This window comes from Aedes aegypti, unplaced genomic scaffold (genome assembly GCF_002204515.2).
Source record: "Aedes aegypti strain LVP_AGWG unplaced genomic scaffold, AaegL5.0 Primary Assembly AGWG_AaegL5_hic_scaff_1582_PBJ_arrow, whole genome shotgun sequence".
NCBI lineage: Eukaryota > Metazoa > Arthropoda > Insecta > Diptera > Culicidae > Aedes > Aedes aegypti.
In genome coordinates this window covers 1,188-21,467 of record NW_018735033.1, presented here as the reverse complement: position 1 = coordinate 21,467, position 20,280 = coordinate 1,188, and the positions used below count along the sequence as shown (strand labels likewise).

Below are 20,280 nucleotides of genomic sequence, written 5' to 3'. Positions count from 1 at the left end.
GATTTTGTCAAAAAGATCTTCACTGTCCGATGAATCCGTGCTGGACGTAACTGAAACGCTACTGCTCCGGTATTCTTGATCTTCGTTCGTTATGTCCGTTGGCTCTGATTCAGAGTTGTCAACATCATTTGTGGACACAATCTTGTATTTCTTGCACTCGGTTGAAGGCGGACGAGACTCCACCTTGCTGATCAGTTCTCCATCTTTGGATTCCATTGTAATCGATATTTCTTCGTTGTTCTCAATCAAAACGTTCAGGGTGTCGTCTTCCTTTTCAGTGGACATTACTTTTTCCATATTCTTACTAAGAGGTTTTGGGGCGGGCTGTTCTTCTATTTGTTGCTCTTCTTCTACATCGGTAGGTTCAATTTCTTCAATCAACGTTCTAGGTTCAGTGTCAAAGCTTGGGGAAGTTAAGGGTGATTCGTTGGTTAGATTCACAATGTTTTCAATTGGCTTATCCAATGCCTCATGATACTCAGGCGACGAAGGTCCTGAGTCACATTCAGCTGTTTCGATTACTATCTCTTCTATCAGCTTTTCAGAACACGGCTTCGCGATGACCTCATCCGGTTTGCAATCGTAGTTTTCCTTCGCTCCATCGCTATCTGAAGATATTTCTTCAATTAATTTCTTAGGTGACACAGCTTTGATATCTTCAATAGTAGCTTCAATGTCTTCTTCGCTGGTCTCAATTACTTCTCCATCGCCATCAGCTCCACCACCCCTGTTTGTAGCAAATCTCTGGAAATACCCGAAGACCCTGTGGCACTAGGAGTAGTGCAGAACATTTTTTTCGACTTCAGCCCAAGCCTGTTCATTAGTTTTTTGATTGATTTCCAACATGGAGCTCATATCCTTGCCACATTTGGAAGCCTTGTCTTCATCTTCCTCATCGCTGCTGGTCTTCAACTAAAATACAAACGATTAATGTGTATGATGTTGCTGGACTCGCAAGTTACATTCAACTTCAACTAACCAACTCAGGCTCTCCATCACCACGATGACGCATCCTCAAGGTGGCTGAAATTGACGAAACGCATTGAAAAACTTTAAACTTATTTCATTTTTCAAACTCAATACCGTTGATACTACGACGAATCTTCCTCTGTTCCTCCTTCTTCCAGCGAAGTAACTCTTTGCGTTCCTCCTCGTAACCGCCTCGTTTCCTAAAAGACAAGGAGTTTGGCTCATAATCATAAAATCATCCAGTTGTTCAATTTCAACAAACCATGCTTCAGCACAAGCTCGATCGCGATCGAACACCGGACGAGTATCCAAATAAGTGAGATTTTTCTGTAATAATGAATTCTGTATTGTTTTCATCCAAAAGAACTACAATATTAGTACTCACGCATTCCAGGATCAGTGTTTTTCTATAGGATGGAATCTCGTTGACCACCGGATTACCGGTCATGGTAAGGACACGGAGCTCCTTCATACCGCCCAAGATCTTGAAACGTAGAGAGGTTAGCTAATTCTTAAGCGAAGCATAATTCAGAGTCGTACCTTAACGATTGCGATGTCTTCGATACGATTATGCGACAGATCCAAAACTGATACAAAGTTGCAATGACGTAGATGATCCAGGTTGTCTGCGGTCTTCAAATAGTTATGCGACAAGTTGAGAGTATTCAGCACCGGGAGAATGTCTTTAAACAATATTATTATTACTATTTTTATGAATAACACTTTACATATATGATATGCATTTCATCGAACAATAAGATTTACAATAAATATCGACTGTTGGACTTGACAACAAAGTAAAAGTGGGACAAACAGGTGAATGTTTCGAGATCCGCTCGTGTTGCATACTAGAACGAGCATAAAGTTTTATGTTAACTTATGCTGCCTATGCTGAGGGCATGTTAACAAGAAAACGGAATACAGTCAATTCTTTGAGAAAGGCTCACAAAATATGTCTGAAACAAAGAAAGGAAACGTAAAATCCGTTTTAAAACAAAACAAACTGAAAGCTGTAAGGAAGACGTCCAATAATTACGTAATGGGTTGTAGAAAAAAAGTTATTTGATATTTATTATGCGTCATACAAATTATTTTTTTTTACACAAAAAATCTTAACATTAGGGGGAAAGGGGCGACAAAAAAATACTGATAAATAATGATCTGATTTTACTTGAAAATCACCTTTTTCTTCAAATTCTGAAAGGAATTAATAAATTGTTCAGTTTTTACCCAGTGCTTACCTCTAACGTTGCTAGAATCTAACTGTGCCAAAATTTAACTGGCCCAAATAAATATTAGAGGGAGTGGTGATAAAATGAACACTGTCATGATATCATCTTGCTTCTAATGGAAAATCGATGATTTTATTTAGTAGCATGACCCAGCATCATGAAAAGAGATGTTATCTTACACAGCGACACGAATTCAGAATAAAATAGCTAAATTTTACATATTTTCATCGTCACCCGAAAAAAGAGGGAAAATTTTAACATGTCATGTATTTTACCCACATGACATGTAAAATTTTCCCTCTTTTTTCGGGTGACGATGAAAATATGTAAAAATTTAGCTAGAATGCTTGTTGGTGGTACAATCAAAATGAAATAAAAACGTGAGTAAAACTAATATTTTTGAAAATTTCTGTCGCATTCCTGAAAATACATGTATAATGATAACGACCCATTTGCAAAAAAGGTCGCATGGTATCTGATTTGATATCATATCATTACGATGTTCACAACAATGAAAAACCTCAACATCTCCGAATCAAAATTTACATCAGTCCTAATTTTTGAACGTGGATTTCTAAAATCTTCGTTTCCGTTGATGTTTTTACTTCAATTTACTTCCGTATCAAGTTACTTTTTGAAGTTTGTTTTTCATCCGTTGTCCTGCAAACGTTGTATTGTCCAGTAGGCAATATTCTACGTGATGTCAGATTTGCATTCACCTTTTCTCAACTTTCCAGGTGGATTCCGATAAATATTATAGCGCACAAACACGTCAGAGCCCTTGAGGAAAACCAAAGTGAAAGAATTGGTAAAATCAGTTGATCTCGAGCCTCTTACTCATACGAAAACCACACTAATTTTATTTAAGTAGAAGATAGATATAAATGTATAGTCTACATTAAAATTAACTTTATGTTGCTTATTCTACTTGGAGGACCATAAGGGATTTATATGATGGTGGAGCTCTGATTGTTTTAGACATGCGTCTGTAAAATCCAAGACAGTGGGTTTTACTGAATTATTTTTAGGTTGTGATTATACTATAACTAACACTCTTTCATGACCATCATTGAAAAAGCATACTGATAAATAATGATCTGATTTTGCTTGAAAATTACCTTCTTCATCAAATTCTAAAAGAAAGAAAATAAATTGTTCAGTTTTTACCTAGTGCTTACCTCTAACGTTGCTAAAATCTAACTGTGCCAAAATTTAACTGGCAAAATAAATATTAGCAGGGGTGGTGATAAAATGAACACTGTCATGATATCATCTTGCTGCTAATGGAAAATCGATGATTTTATTAGTAGCATGACCCAGCATCATAAAAAGAGATGTTATCTTACACAGCGACACGAATTCATAATAAAATAGCTAAATTTTTACATATTTTTATCGTCACCGAAAAAGAGGGAAATTTTACATGTCAGGTGGGTAAAATGAATGCTTGTTGGTGTTAAAATCAAAATCAAACAAAAGACGTGAGTAAAACTAATATTTTTGAAAATTTCTATCACATTCCTTAAAATACATGTATAAACGATAACGACCCATTTGCAAAAAAGTTCGCATGGTATCTGATTGATATCATATCATTACGATATTCACAACAATAAAAAACCTCAACATCGAAATCGAATCAAAATTTACATCAGTCCTGATTTTTGAACGTGGATTTCTAAAAACTTCGTTTCCGTTGATGTTTTCACTTCAATTTACTTCCCGTATCAAGATGCTTTTGAAGTTTGTTTTTCATCCGTAACAAGCTCGGTGTTCACTTTTCCACCCTTCTTCCTATTAACTAGTTGTCCTGCAAACGTTGTATTGTCCAGTAGGCAATATTCTACGTGATGTCCGATTTGCATTTCACGTTTTCTCAACTTTCCAGGTGGATTCCGATAAATATTATAGCGCACAAACACGTAAGAGCCTTTTTTTCTTTAAAAAGACACCGACACGTTAATGCTTCCAGTGGGCATTTTGCCCTTTGAAGGAAGCACCTCACTAGACAACGGACGAACATGCAACGCCCAGTGGCACAGTCGGGGAAAACATTGCTCACAAAAAGTTTTCCGTCCGGAGCGGGAATCGAACCCACACTCCATAGCACGATGTGGCTTAATGCCTGGTGACACTAACCACACGGCTACGAAGCCCTCGTGGAAAACAAAAGTGAAAGAATTGTTAAAATCGGTTGATCTATTCTCAAGCCTACTCGAGTCATAGGAAAACCATTCTAATTTTATTTAAGTAGAAGATATACATGAAATGTATAGTCCACAATAAAATTAAAATTTATGTTAATTATTCTACTAGGAGGATCATAAGGGATTTTTATGGTGGTGGAGCACTGATATGTTTTAGACATGCGTCAATAAAATCGAAGACAGTGGTTATACTAAATTATTTTTTGGTTGTGATTATACTATAACTTACACTCTTTCATAAACAGTTACACAAACTGAAAAAAAAATATTTGACCTATACATTCGCATAGCCAAGGCAAACTTAGGCTTTATTGTTCGAAAATTAAAAAAAGCTGGCTTTTTTCACAGTATTGAGCAAACAATATCAGCAATTCTTGTACACGTTGCATACAAAGGTATTAGTGTTGATACGAATTCATCAACACATAAAAAAGCATATCCTAGTAGCATTTGTGTTTTTCATTATACGATTGAATTATATTTATTGTCCGAAATAATGAGCGTTCTACACACTATTGACGCATTTTAAGCCAACTCGTATAGATGTTGGCAGCACTCTCTCATATTTCAATGAAATATTTCGGATGTGTACGTACACCTTGATGAAATAAGTCACTTTGCATGCTTAATTATTTTCCCTAAATTTATCTAAACTATCATTTTTAAAGGGTCAAACTTTTTACCTGATTTTTTACAAAACAATGTAATGGAAAAATGCTGCGCATCGTACCTTCGTGCTGTGCGTACACGAATTCTCTCTGCTCTTGGAAGTTTTCTTAAAAACTACCTAAAGCAATAAAACAGTACTTTTCAGTGCTACAAAAACAGTACTTTTCAGTGCTAAAATTAAAAACGGTACTTTTCAGTGCTACTAAAACAGTACTTTTCAGTACTATTTTTTCTACTATTGATCCCTTTACGATCCTTGTTTGGACCCGTGCCTTCGATTTTTCGTTGGACCCGTTGGCGAAAGCTAGCGGTGGTAATCCTTCTTGGACACCGTCTTGGGAAAAAACCTTTCGAAGGTCACGTCTTCTTTCGTTTATTAATTAAACATGGTATCAACAACAAACAAAAGGAAGGGTGAATCTCTGAATTCACTACTTCCTTCCAAAAAAGTGGGTTTTAAAACTGTCACTACACGTGGCAAGAATGGAAGAAAGGACGCTTCCCCGGAATGCGAACTTTCTTCCAAGGGTGAAATGAATAATTGTATCGAAATGAGCAATCAGTTCGATGCTCTAGACAAATTTTCCGAACACCAAATCGAAGCAGCCTCTAGCCCAGGCTCTTTGATTCAAGTGAGGAAGCAAAGAGTGCCGCCTATCGTGGTCAGTTGTTCCGAATTTGCGGGATTTAGGCAGGAGATCTTGAACTCCATTAGGGGAATCAAGGTTTCCTTCCAAATCGCAAAGAAAGGAGACTGTCGCGTTTTGCCGGAAAGTCTTAAAGATCGTGAGCTTCTTCTCAAACATCTTGAAGAGAAGAAGCACAAATTTTTTACTTATGACGACAAAACTGAACGTTTGTTCAAAGTTGTCTTGAAAGGTCTCTCAAGTGACTATAAATCACCTGAAGAGATCAAAAATGGAATAAATGATTTACTTGTATTTTCCCCAGTCCAAGTAATCATTATGAAAAAGAGAACCAAATCTGGCATTGTTCGGAAAGGGCTTTCTCAAGAATTTTATTTAGTTCACTTTAACAAAAAAGAACTAAATAATATTAAAGCTTTGGAAAAAGCAAAACTTTTGTTTGATGTCCGTGTGACATGGGAACATTTCCAGAAACCTGGAGGAAATTACCAGAACCCCACTCAGTGCCGTCGGTGTCAAAAGTGGGGTCATGGTACAAAAAATTGTCGCATGGATGCTAAATGCATGATTTGCGGAGGTTCTTCTCACGCCAAAGACGTCTGTCCAGTGAAGGAAGATACCACCAAATTCATATGCTGTAATTGCGGGGCTAACCATAAGTCCAATTTTTGGAATTGTCCTTCACGCAAAAAGGTCATTGAGGCTCGTGCCAGGCAGATGAAAGATAATATCCGTTACGATAACGGTCGTTTCCGGAATTTGCCTGGTAGAGTATCGAACAATGCTCATTTTTCAGTTAACGATCGCTTGATCATGAATCATACCCATCAGGAAGATCATAATCATGCTCATTCACAAACTAATTTTAATCCGTCGGGTAGCCGTTCGAATCTTTCTATTTCGAATGTATCTACCCACGGTAAATCCTTTGCCGATATCGTAGCAGGAAATTTGAACTCCTTCCCTGTTCGATCCATGGGTACCCATTCTACTTGTTTCAAATCAAATGGAAAAAACCCTACCGCCACAGGTAACTCCGCTTCTTCGTCTACCGGAAATTCCAATGGGAAATCACATGACATGTCTGCCTCTGATTTTAATTTTCTAACTGAACAATTGAATCTAATGATTGATGCAATGTTCAAAGCCACCACTATGACTGAAGCAGTCCAAGTAGGTGTAAAATTTACAAATCAAATAGTTATTGGATTACGTTTTTCTAATGGATCCAAATAATAATTTAAATATTTTAAATTGGAATGCTCGTTCTCTGAATGGTAAAGAGGACGAGCTGTTTAATTTTCTTACGGTTAATAACGTGCATATAGCAGTTATTACCGAAACGTATTTAAAACCTGGATCTAAACTCAAAAGAGATCCTAACTTTTTTGTTTATCGTAATGATCGACTTGATGGGGCATGTGGGGGAGTTGCAATCATCATTCATAGGCGTATAAAACATCAACTGTTTTCATCATTTGAAACTAAAGTTTTTGAAACTTTAGGTGTTTCTGTTGAAACACAGTTTGGTAAATATACTTTCATAGCTGCCTATTTGCCTTTTCAATGCTCTGGGCAGCAAGTTAATTTTCTCCAAACTGACTTGCGTAAATTGACTCGCAATAAGTCAAAATTTTTTGTCATTGGTGACTTTAATGCCAAACATCGGTCATGGAATAATTCTCAAAGTAATTCCAACGGCAGAATTTTATTTGATGAGTGCTCTTCAGGATATTTCTCAATTCAATACCCTGATAGCCCCACATGTTTTTCCTCTTCTAGAAACCCATCTACGATTGATTTGGTCTTAACCGACTCTAGTCATCTTTGTAGCCAACTGATTACTCATGCTGATTTTGATTCTGATCATGTCCCTGTCACATTTCATATATCCCAAGAAGCGATTCTCAATCCTATCAGCTCCACTTTCAATTATTTACGAGCCAACTGGAATATATATAAAACGTATGTTGACTCCAATCTTGATGTTAACATTTCTTTAGAAACTAAACTTGATATTGACAATGCTCTTGAAACTTTAACAAATTCCATTGTTGAAGCCCGGAGCATTGCAATTCCAAAATGTGAAGTAAAATTTGAATCCGTGATTATAGACGATGATCTTAAACTCTTGATCCGTCTTAAAAACGTGAGGAGAAGGCAATTTCAACGCTCTCGCGATCCTGCTATGAAAATTATATGGCAGGATTTGCAGAAAGAAATCAAGAAACGTTTTGCTCAATTAAGAAACAAAAATTTTGAAAATAAAATTTCTCAATTGGACCCTGGCTCTAAGCCCTTTTGGAAATTATCGAAAATCTTGAAAAAACCTCAGAAGCCAATACCGGCATTGAAAGAGGAAAACAAATTATTACTAACTAATTGCGAAAAAGCTCAAAAACTTGCTATGCAGTTTGAAAGTGCGCACAATTTTAATTTAGGACTTACTAGTCCAATTGAAAATGAAGTTACTCAGGAGTTCGAAAATATTCTCAATCAAGAGAACGTTTTCGAAAATGCCTGGGAGACTGATTTGGAAGAAGTGAGAACTATTATTAAAAAATTCAAAAACATGAAAGCTCCTGGCGATGATGGAATTTTCTACATCCTCATCAAGAAACTTCCAGAAAGTAGCTTATCATTTTTAGTTGATATATTTAACAAATGTTTTCAATTAGCATATTTTCCTGACAAATGGAAAAATGCTAAGGTTGTTCCAATTTTAAAACCAGACAAAAATCCTGCAGAAGCTTCTAGCTATCGTCCAATCAGTTTGCTTTCCTCCATCAGTAAACTTTTTGAAAAGGTTATTTTGAACAGAATGATGGCCCACATCAACGAAAATTCAATTTTTGCCAATGAACAGTTCGGATTCCGCCATGGACATTCGACCACTCATCAACTTTTACGTGTAACAAATTTGATCCGTTCCAACAAATCTGAAGGCTATTCTACTGGTCTTGCTCTTCTAGACATAGAAAAAGCATTCGACAGTGTTTGGCATGAAGGTTTGATTGTAAAATTAAAAAACTTTAATTTTCCAACATACATTGTTAGAATAATTCAAAGTTATCTGTCAAATCGTACACTTCAGGTTAATTATCAGAACTCCAGATCTGAAAGACTTCCTGTAAGAGCTGGTGTTCCTCAAGGCAGCATTTTGGGACCAATATTATACAATATTTTCACATCTGACTTACCTGCGCTACCTCAGGGATGTCAAAAATCTTTGTTTGCGGATGACACAGGCCTCTCCGCCAAAGGACGAAGCCTGCGTGTCATCTGTAGTCGATTGCAAAAAAGTTTGGATATTTTTTCTTCATACTTGCAAAAATGGAAGATTTCTCCTAATGCTTCCAAAACTCAACTAATAATATTCCCACATAAACCAAAAGCTCTTTATTTGAAACCTTCAAGTAGACATGTTGTCACGATGAGAGGCATTCCAATAAATTGGTCAGATGAAGTTAAGTATCTAGGGCTCATGCTAGATAAGAATTTAACTTTCAAAAATCACATTGAGGGCATTCAAGCCAAATGTAATAAATATGTAAAATGTCTCTATCCCCTTATTAATAGAAAATCAAAACTTTGTCTTAAGAACAAGCTTTTGATATTCAAACAAATTTTCAGGCCAGCCATGTTGTATGCTGTACCAATATGGACTAGCTGTTGTAATACCAGGAAGAAAGTTCTGCAGAGAATTCAAAATAAAATTTTGAAAATGATTCTGAGGCTTCCTCCCTGGTATAGTACCAATGAGTTACATAGAATATCCAATGTTGAAACATTGGAACAAATGTCAAATACAATCATTAATAATTTCAGGCAAAAATCGTTACAATCTTCTATTGCCACGATTAATGCGTTATATGTTTAGGTTAAGTTAGGTTAAGTATATTAAAAACATTTTTTTTTCTCTTATAAGCAGGTGAAATCAACTCACCTGTAAAAAAAAACTGAACTGCTACGGCAAATGAAATGTAATATGTTGTTAACAAAATGTTAATTAAATCTTAAATTTGTTTTACCAAATTAGGATGATAGTGTTGTCAAATAACACAGAACACCTAGATATAAGAAATGAATGTAATGTTTGGAATGATACTAATAAAGAAATTAAAAAAAAAAAAAATGTAATGGAAAAATGGCAACTCTTACAAAAAGTTTTGTAAATATGATATGTAGATAATTGTCTATTTTTTAAATAAAATACTAAAACAATCTTATTTGTGGTCTACACTGAAAATGAAATGATATTCAAAATTGAGAGTCGGTTTTAAAAGTACAAATAGCCATTTTATATTTTAATAAAATTTTGTTATTATGCTCACTACCAATCGTCCATACGTCAATGAAACTTAATAAGCGAGTCAATTATGTATAATCAGTTTTCTATAAATTATCAAGAATTCCAAATAAAAACTGTCTCATTTGTTTCATACACTGGAAAAATGAATTTCAAAATATTAGGTCAATTTAATAAAAAAAGGCTATTTTTCATCTTATTGAAGTTTTGTATCAAGATAAGTTATTATGTTTACTGCCAACTGTCCATACAGTGCGAGATATCCCCCTATAGTAAATTTTTTTTCGAGCTAAATTTTTAACTTGTTTTAAATTTATATTTTTAGGGTTTCATTTTCAATAAAAACTAAACAAATGAAGGTCACAATCATCTCGTACTTCAGGTCAATGAGCTAGTCAATTTCGTCTAATCTGTTTACATGATTTGACTTTTTTAAATTTTTAATTTAAAAAAAAAAATAGTATAGGCTACAAGTTAGATTTTTTTTAGAATTTCTATTCTAAAATTTGGACAATTATCGACAAGTCATTTTTCGATTTCATTATTTTCATTTTCATTTTCATTTTGCAGCGTTTGGTGGGGCAATGAGAGCGCAAGTCAGTCCAAAGCCGGGGTAAGGGATAGGTAATGGCCGTAATAGTCTATGCGGACCACTTGAACACCATCGGAAAGGATAAGAAGGGTTGGGGTAGGGTATAGGGAATGGAGAAGACTTGACACAGTAATGCGATTAATGCTGCAAAATGTAAATGTGCTGAAAGCAATTTAATTTGAGTTTTGAAGTTTGATTTGACTTATTAAAATTCCAAATAGATCGGCCATTGTACAAGTAAGAAAGAATATGCTGATCGCTTTCTAGAAATTTTATAAACAACAAAATAACAACAATATGAGAGTGATGCTAAGGGCTGCTGATGGCACAATGCGACGCTTTAGGAGATTTTGATACTGAATGAACATTACTATACAGAGCGCAATTTAATCGATGGTGATAACTTTACAAACTTTATCTGTTTTTACACTGATTGACGATGCTGATTTACATAAAAATATTTTAAAAATAATTGATATTATTAGTTCATTTGTTTGTGTGATCTAAGTGTTAATAATGGAAAAATTTTACATACCCTTGATAATAATACTTCCCTGATCAGAAATATTATATTTTGAGCGCCCTTTTCGAAGCTATTCTATCCAGGTATCCATGTACTGCTTTCAATCCTGAAATTATTCTTATTGTGCATGCTCATGCATTATATTACACGGTAAAAAATCAGCACGTTCGATTGAATAGATTGATCACTTGACTCAATTCAAAACAACAATCACCATGATTTGAAGGGTTCTAACTTTGGATTTGCTCTACTGTCTCTAGAACTAGACTCTGAAGTGAAAAGTCTTTGATTTTGAACATCATGTCTTTTGTATGAAAGCAATCATTGACAGCTCGTTGTAGAAAGAGATTGAGATCAATACAACCCTTTTCAACAGATGCGAGTTGGTGTCGAGGTAAGACACTAGACTTGCACTCCGAAGATTGGTGGTTCAAATCTGGGTCAGGCGGAAAGGTTTATTTTAACTTTTTTTTTATTTCAAATCAATACATGCAACGTTGAATTCAAGTGCTGTTACCTTGATTTTGTCAAGATTCAACCGTAGTGTGAAACCAAGTGCAGAACTATTGATAGCATGGTGCTTATTTTTTACCGTGTAGTGATGATCATAATCATGCAACAGATAAGAAGGAGAGAAAAAGAGAATATAGGAACAGTGATTAGTAATGAGTTAATTATGTAGTTTTGTTAGAATTATAAACAATTAAACAGCAGTAATGAATAACTTATAAAATTACTTTGCAGCATAGCTGAGCCTTTCGGAACGTAAGACCGATGTATAAAAATAATTTGTTTCGAAATTGTCCGCGTGGTCTTCTAGTGCCCCTATTAGATCAGAATCAGTCATAGACATACATATCGAATGCTCGCCATGACCCTATGACCAACATTTGTATATGTATAGACTTAGCTGATGTGGCTTTTCTAATAGGTAGTTCTTTCACTCATTGATTGTCTTCAAAACCTTGTCAAGTCTAGAAAATTGATTTTATTTCATTTATTACTACATTAAAGCTACATTGTACTTATTAAGTATTAGGTATTATTTTATGTTTTTATCACTATTGATATTATCAAGGCCAGAATTCCCAGTGAGTGAAGAATTTTATAGTACTAGAACACCATAGAAGATCGCTTAACATTACCTAATCATGGAACGGCTTTTTGCTCTATTATTTTAGGTAGATGCTATTGATCTCCCTTTGCTCCTATCCTATATTTTTATATTTTTCGATTTCATTATTTTGTAAAAAAAAGTCGGGTTAAAAAAGTTTGGTCCTTTTAAAATGATAGTCAAAATAATTATGCAAATTGGCTTATTTTGATTATTTCATTAAAGCATCAAATTATTTCATAATTTCATTGAAATCTGAGAGGGTGCTGCCACGAAATGCGTATATGGTTCTACGGTTGACTCTCCACATCTCGATATTGAAGAGAACATCGAGAGAGAGAAAAATCGAGACAAAGAGCGTTTTTCAATGAATACTAGATTGAAAACCACTCCATATTCAGGAATATTATGAACAAGCAGACGTCATTTCGTGTTCCAGAACTGTTTCAAATATCAATGAAATCGGGTGTAGTAACCTTTGATGATGAGCATATCGACATACTTAGAGGAAATAGGGAACGAAAATCAAGCAGGAACACATCGAGATACGGAGAGTGAAAATGTATTCAAAATGAAGGGACCGAAGAAATCATTTTCATTTTGCAGCGTTTGGTGGGAAAATTAGAGCGAAAGTCAGTCCAAAGCCGAGGGCAGGTAATGGCCGTGATAGTCTGTACGAACCGCATGAACACCATTGGAAAGGATAATAAGTGATGGAGTAGGGTAAAGGGAATTGAAGACTTGACACAGCTGCAAAATGTAAATGGGTTAATAGCAAAATAAAACACATTTTGTTACAAAAAGTTTGTTAATTGGAAAAGTAATACATAAAAATAAACTGGTACCACTTTACAAATTGGACAAATAAATCATGACATCAAATATTTTTGTAGGTAGCTGCTTAAGACCAAAATATTATAAGATGCAGGAATAAGAGGTCGAAGTTATCGAATGTATTTGATCGTCGTGATGTAGGAGAATTTTGAACTATGATGTCATTTCCTTAATTAAGTATTGTTTGACTAATTGAATGTTCATTGCCATTATGGAAATTAACACCTATCTTATATTTCAAATACCTATAAACAACATCAAGAAAAATATCCATGTATAGTTGAACCTATTATGTCGTATTACTGTTCTAGGTCTAAAAGAAGTCAAGTACTCCATTTATTGTCATAAACATCCCAAAAGTAACTCACCCACTCCTGCGTTCCGTTAGATTTATAACAGTTACTAATGAGTAGTTGACTATTGATATTATCAAGGCGAGAATTCCCAGTGAGTGAAAAACTTTAGAGTACTTGAACACCATACGAGAACGCTCAACATTACCTAATCATAAAACGGCTTTTTGCTCTTTTATTTTAAGTAGATGCTATTGATCTCCCTTTGCTTCTATCCGCAACCCGGTTCATGCACCCTGTTGGATCTCGAAAACCCCTCGTAGAAGATTACAAACCGCCAATGGCATTCCCATATACTAACAATAGACATATAAGAAATTAGACGGCTAATGTCGCTGCTAATCTTGTGACCAACATCTATTATGTGTATTTTGGAAGCGGTACTCAAAGTGTCAACTCAATTTAACCATAGCAACCTGCTTTCAAAATCAAAACAATTATCCTATCACATTATCCTGCCATCACAAAAGCGTGTTGTGTTTAATTGTACCATAAATTTTTCGTGTTCCTCAAAAGAGCTTGTGTGTTGTTCCGAAGGTAAACATTTTTGAATACCTAGGTGTTTCGAAAACAAATTCTTATGGCTTGACTCCTTGTTATCTATTCCAGCTTCATCGCAGATTGAGTGATGGCCTAACAAGGGACGGTGTGATTGAGTTCGGAAGCTAAATAAATATGCCTTGCAGGGACACAGTTACTTTCATCAATTTGTAAGAAGGAAATATTTAGAACTGCGCTTCAACCGCGTATAAGAAAACTTTGAACTCCAACGTAAATGGAAACGCAATCATCGCAATAAAATGTAGGTGCATCGACACCGGATCGTCCAGTAGCCCACCACAAAGGTTGTGAATTATTTAAGAATCATTGGAAATATACAATTTTACACAATGAATGCAGTTTTCTCACGTGAAGAATGAAATAAACGTAGCTTTATTTTAAAAAAAAGAGGCAATTTTCGGTCTGCTCTATAATTCGACTTGTGACTTTGTATTTTGCGTATTTCAGAAATTGTGGCTCACATTCGTGGGTAACACAAAAGCTTCCATGTAATGCCAATTTCAGATGCAGCGTATCGAGCATAGTGACTCTAATCCTCAGCTTTGTTGGTCTTTTATTCGTCAGTTATTCTAGCTATTGAACTCGTTTTACTAATTTCACTTCACATTCCCTTCCCATATTAGGCAAAAACAAAACAAATGATTCGACACTTTGAGTACCGGTGGGTTGTGCTAATAGAATTATTAGTAGTAGAACGCTAATGGCGTAGTTGCCACAAAACTGATTTCAATTTTTATTACCTTAAATTATGTTTTTTCATTGTTTGTTCTATACCATGATGTTGTTTTGATTCTTAAAATTAATCTGACACTTTGAGGCCCGGTACTCACGCTGTCAGTGCGTGGCAAACTAGATGTTGGTAACACGAGCAGCAGCGACATTAGCATTCTTAGGTTAATGCTTCTACTGTTGTGCTCATAGAAAATCAAGGCTACTATGGTTGATTTATCCCCATCACAGCCATTATATGAATCTAACAGCGCCTCTAGCGTTCTAAATGTAATATTTCTGTTATACTAACCCACATTGCACATTCAAGGGTCTAACTTTCTCTTAACCCACCCTCAGTTTATAATCTTCTGGACTGCTAAAAATTATATTTTTCTGAAGTTTAAGTGATTTTGAAGCATGATAGCCGTGTTATGCAGTAGTTTGACCAAAACTTTTAGCTCAGAAGATTATAACTGATTTTTTTTTTTGTATGGTATTCAGTTGGAGCTGCCTGACAGCTTTACTTGTCAAGGCTGAACGCTCGGTCTGGCTTTTGCCAAGTTTCCCCTCTACCAGGACCAATACTCAGACGAACTAGGCAATGGCGCCCACATGAACACTGTTTTTTCATTAGTATTGTGACGTGGTAGTTTTTAAAAAGTACCCATATTCCCTTGCTTCTGAGAAAAAAAAAAAAACATTGTTAAAATCAGCAATTCTAACAGAATTTGTTTGAAATAGTAGTGTAGTTGTGTCGTTACTAATACTGTCTAGTCGAAATGATTTTGTATAATATGTCACTTAAGTGTCCTTTTAAGTCATGCTATTGTGATTACTCTTGTAATTTACGTAAGATTATCGTCATGTCTCTACAAAATTAGGCTGTTTAGTAGTAGTACTAGTTCATTTCGTTGAACTAGTTGAAGGTTTTTATTGGTCATTACATTCATATGTCCTTAAGTAAATGAGTCATTTTCTTGTCTGTTCAACAATTTCTTGAAATAAGCAATGATCGATCTCAGCGTCTTATTTTCCATAGTCATTATTATAGTAAATATTTAAGGCGAAGTATGCCGTCTTTGAAATTTGTACGCGTCGTTGATGATTGTTGTCAAGTCATCACACGATTTGGAAGTAAAGAAAATCAGTTGGTTTTTCACTGAATTAGTTGAAAATGTATCAATATATTTTCCACAAGTTAGCGCATATAGTGATACTTTTTCGAACCAATATTTATCATGTGGACTGAGTTTTATCAATTTGAAATTGCGAGCTGCAGTGCCAACATGGCTGCCGAAACAAATGACGGGCTACTTAGCCTTAATAGATAAGTCGCTTTAGGCTTCTATTACAGTCTCGTACAAGATTCACTTTTCGGTGAATGCAGTGCTTCACAACGGCTACTTTCTACTTGTAAATTTTGCAGAAATGAAGCTAGAATTTGATGGTTTATTCCATTGTTACAAAAGAGGTATTCCCTGTTATGGCATTGTAAAAACCATATTAAAATAAGATTGTCGCCATTTATTAATATTCAGTGAACCTACTAGTCATTTTCCTCAGAGTAATAGTCCCTGCGTCGTATATGATAAGAATATATCTAGCTAGCTAATAGTAAGAGTGGCTACGGATCATTCTGTTTAGCAAAATGCAAACTGATCGACGCCAATAGTATTAATATCCACTTCGAATAGATTAATTATTTGAATTATTGCGTCTATGTTATATAAATTATGACGCGGCAGTAAGCAAAAATGTCAAAATGTGATACCAGCTCTACAGGTTACGTCTTTGGTTTCCATATAATGGGCTAATCGATAATGCCCTCTCATCGCAGCAAGATCGCATAACCAAAAGGAGGGACTCGTAGTCATGATATTATAAACATAACATTTTATGATTTCATTAATTTCTTTTTCATGATCCCGGAAACGGATTTTTTTTTCATGTGCCAAGAAGAAGAAGGATATAGAAAAATAGAAAGCTTCAGGATGTAGCTTCCAGGATCATCGATAGATTTTTGATATCATGACTGATATTACTAGAAATACTTAAAATGAACTCGCTCAATAAATACGGAGAAATTAGGCACTGTTGGAAAGCATTCTAGTTCCAACATTAGAGTGGTCTTATATTAGTAATTGTACAGTCAACTTTCCCTTACTCGATATTGAAAGGACCATCGAGTTAGGGAGGTTACAGAACACAAAACCAATGCAACTGCGATCCAAGGGACCATCGAGGTAGCCATGAAAACCAACTTTTACTATGGTTGTCTAACTCGATATCGAGATACGGAATATCGAGTAAGGGAAAGTTAACTGTAGATGCTAACATTGGTAAGGCTAATGTTGAATAAACATTAGAGTTAGTCAATAATTGTAGTATAATTTGAATGGTGTATTGTTTGCATCTGTCAAAAGTTTATTTTTCATATATCAACGTAAAAAAAATTGAACGCCTTTTAAATGACCCATTTGAATGAGAGTATAATACTAAATCAAACATTTTGATGGATGAACCATATTTAAGGTAACATCATCATTGAGCAGGAGATGATTATTATCCTTTGTTCCATATGTGAACCAGTGTCAGTTTGTTTGACCCAATGACACCCCCTCGATAGGGTGAGAATGGATCAACATTCATTCGTTCATAAATCAGTCAAAAATAATCGATTTTTTTCGAATTCCATTTTTCTATACACTACCCGTTCGATGTTGGCAACACGAAACCGTTCAATTTTAACAACTACCGTTAGATTTCGGTAATATTCATTTTTTGTTTATTCTGGCAATATTTTATATTCTCATTAGGTCGAACTTTTGCTCTATAATACCATACCAGTTGTTTAATAGTAGTTTACGGAACAAGTTGCAGAATGATGATTTTTACAGCATGAGTCGTAAATTTATCCTACGAGGCTTGCCGAGTAGGATAATTACGACGAGTGCTGTAAAAATCGAGTTCTGCAACGAGTTACGTACAACATTTTTTGCAATTTCGTAGAAGACCACTTGAGGGTATCAGAAATTGTATCAGAATGCCTTCACCTTTATTTTACAATTTCTGAAAAAATGTTGGGTAATGATTCATTACGCAACTCAAAACAGTTGCGTAATGAGAAAGCGTTGCGTAATGAATCATTACAGCACTGGTTTCAGTTAGGTAATGACTATTCCCGCACTCCATACTTCAGTGCAGGAAAGTAGGCCGTTTCATGACAGATTGGCGTGATGAAAAACAGCCTATTACGATGAGAAATTGCAAAAATTTATTTTCCTAATTCTAGTGTCCCTTCTAAATGGAGTAAGTGAGAATTATTATTCGGATCAGATACTTACCATGCCCACAATTCTCGATCCTGGTGATATGATTATGGGACAGGTTCAGGGTGTCTAACTGTTTGCAACTGTCAAGATTTTCAATTTTCTACAAATGTAAAAGAATGAAATTCATAATTAGCTCATCCACTAATAGTGTATCATTGTACCATACCGTGATAAGATTATTTTGCAAATAAAGACATTTCAATTCCGTTTGGTATTCCAATCCTTTGATCTCCGATATAGCATTGCACTCTAGCCATAAGCACTTCAATCCCACATACTCCTCCAGTGATTCAATGGCGTTGTATCCTTAGAATGGAATTTAAATAAAAAAAAAAGAACACAATTTCAAAGGTGTAATTTTAAATCGAAACGCAATTAATTGATTTTTTTGTTGTTACCCGAGTAGTTCAGGTATAGGATGTCATTGAGGTGAGGGGTAATGTACAGCTTGTTCTTTTTACAAGAATCTACAATAGACTTTTTGGTCATCCTGAAAGCACGATATCAGTTAATTTAAGTATTCTTCTATCATACGAGTCAGATATGCTTACTTTTTCGGCCCAAAGGACTCTTCCACACATTCGCGTACCATTTTTCGAGGCTTTTCCGTGAAAATCAAACGATATCAAGCAGCTGCTTTCGTTTTATTGCTATCAATGTGAAAATAACAACCATGCCGGTTGCCAGGCTGCCTGGATTTGGTTCAATTTGATATTTCCTTAGCTGTAGAAAGACACACGTGTTTCGAAGGCGTGCAAGAAGCGAATCGTCTATAATTTCGCGCCAAGCGCAGTCGCTGTGCTTGAATCGACGAAGATGGAAAGCTCGATGTAAACATAGAAAAAGCTTTATTGTTCGTCGGACAGTGTTCGATGTTCTGACTTCGGCACTGTAATTGAGTAACAACTGGTCGATGGATTTTTCCCATTTCTATCACATTGATTCACAAACAATCACAATTTTTTTCGTCACAACGACAAGCCAATTTGTCTCAGCATATGATGATACTCGGTATTTTTGTATCAGTAGATCCCAACCCTACATCTTCAAGTATCCCACAAATTAATAAACTACATCTTGTTGTAGTGACCTCCCATGGTATTAATGGCTGACGACCAGCAAATGGACTCAATGTACGAACGGACATGATGAGCGGGACTTCGAACGACAAACGGCAACAGGGACGAATCTTGACGAACGGACGATTGACCAAACTGCAGACGCTAGACAGCAACTTGACGGAACTTGATGAACGGACAAGCAGTTGAATGAATAACTGGACAACGACAGGTTTGATCGGACTTCAGTCGAAATACAGGAATTGGAAAGGATCTTGACGACGGGACAAATGGACAAATTGATGAAACTTTAAATCAGAACAAGTGTTATATGGTGCTTCCTCTCCAAGATCTCTTTTAAGACTGATTTATTGAACTTTTCTTATAATGCTTGACTCCTACGATCTGTTATTTTCTTGATTACTGTGATTGATCCTAATTCATTGAAAACATTACTTTTTGTTACTAATTTTATTCCCTACACTTGTGATAAGAATTTTACTCAATTGACTGAAACCAAAGATTATAGCTATATTATCATCAGGTTCCCTCCAAAACTCTCATAATATAAGACATATTTTGTCCATGAGGTTGTCAGACATCTAGAAAGAAATAGTTTTTTTTTTCTGTTGGTCTTAGAAAGAATCTACCAAGGATATCGAAAGGTAGCAGTACGATCTATCACAGATCCGTTTGCTAAGATTGGCTAGAGAAACTCTTCCTAAATCGAAATTGAAAGGGGCGTCGAGTTAGATACATACAGTAACCGTCATAAATACGGACTCGCTTGACTCGCCACATCAGAATGAAAACCCATGAGGGGAAGGGAGAGGAATTGATGTTGCATTTAAAACTGACACACAGTAGATCGGATAAACCCCTGCATCTACGCCAGTTCATGCAGGAAGGTATAGGGGTAAGGTAATGTTATGGAGAAGAGACTTGCTTTTGGTTAGCAGATTGACTATGTATAAGATGTACGGAAAGGTGTGCTATAATGATGGAAGAATGAAAGCGTGGAAAACGGTTTCCTGTCCGTCTCATAGATCGATTTTTAAGCTTGATGAGTTACTTTCAATTTTAAAGTAACTTGTGGGGTTACAAATGAACGAATTTTGGGATTTAACAGTTTGATTTTTGTTTTCAAATACATATAGGCCACTCCAATG

The 20,280-nt window shown here is 35.5% G+C and overlaps 1 protein-coding gene across 1 annotated transcript; it reads right to left on the bottom strand.

Moving 5' to 3' along the window:
• Window positions 1–243: 243 nt before the first annotated feature.
• LOC110680564 (dynein assembly factor 1, axonemal homolog) lies at window positions 244–18,753 on the bottom strand. The gene is made up of 10 exons (XM_021856350.1): window positions 18,605–18,753; window positions 18,452–18,543; window positions 18,220–18,359; window positions 18,066–18,153; window positions 1,510–1,652; window positions 1,355–1,453; window positions 1,232–1,296; window positions 1,084–1,169; window positions 980–1,023; window positions 244–912 (listed from the first exon to the last, which is right to left on the bottom strand). Exons 1-10 carry the CDS (start codon window positions 18,643–18,645, stop codon window positions 772–774), a joined length of 939 nt encoding a protein of 312 aa, XP_021712042.1. The 5' UTR covers window positions 18,646–18,753; the 3' UTR covers window positions 244–771.
• Window positions 18,754–20,280: the final 1,527 nt, after the last annotated feature.

What these genes read in the sequence shown, in the direction of transcription:
- LOC110680564 (XM_021856350.1), bottom strand. Translation starts at nt 18,645, where the DNA reads ATGGTACGCGAATGTGTGGAAGAGTCCTTTGGGCCGAAAAA. An exon ending in CGAGCTTGTGCTGAAGCATG is followed by an intron (nt 1,170 to 1,231) that starts GTTTGTTGAAAT and finishes CTTGTCTTTTAG; the next exon opens with GAAACGAGGCGGTTACGAGG. An exon ending in GATTCGTCGTAGTATCAACG is followed by an intron (nt 1,024 to 1,083) that starts GTATTGAGTTTG and finishes CGTCAATTTCAG; the next exon opens with CCACCTTGAGGATGCGTCAT.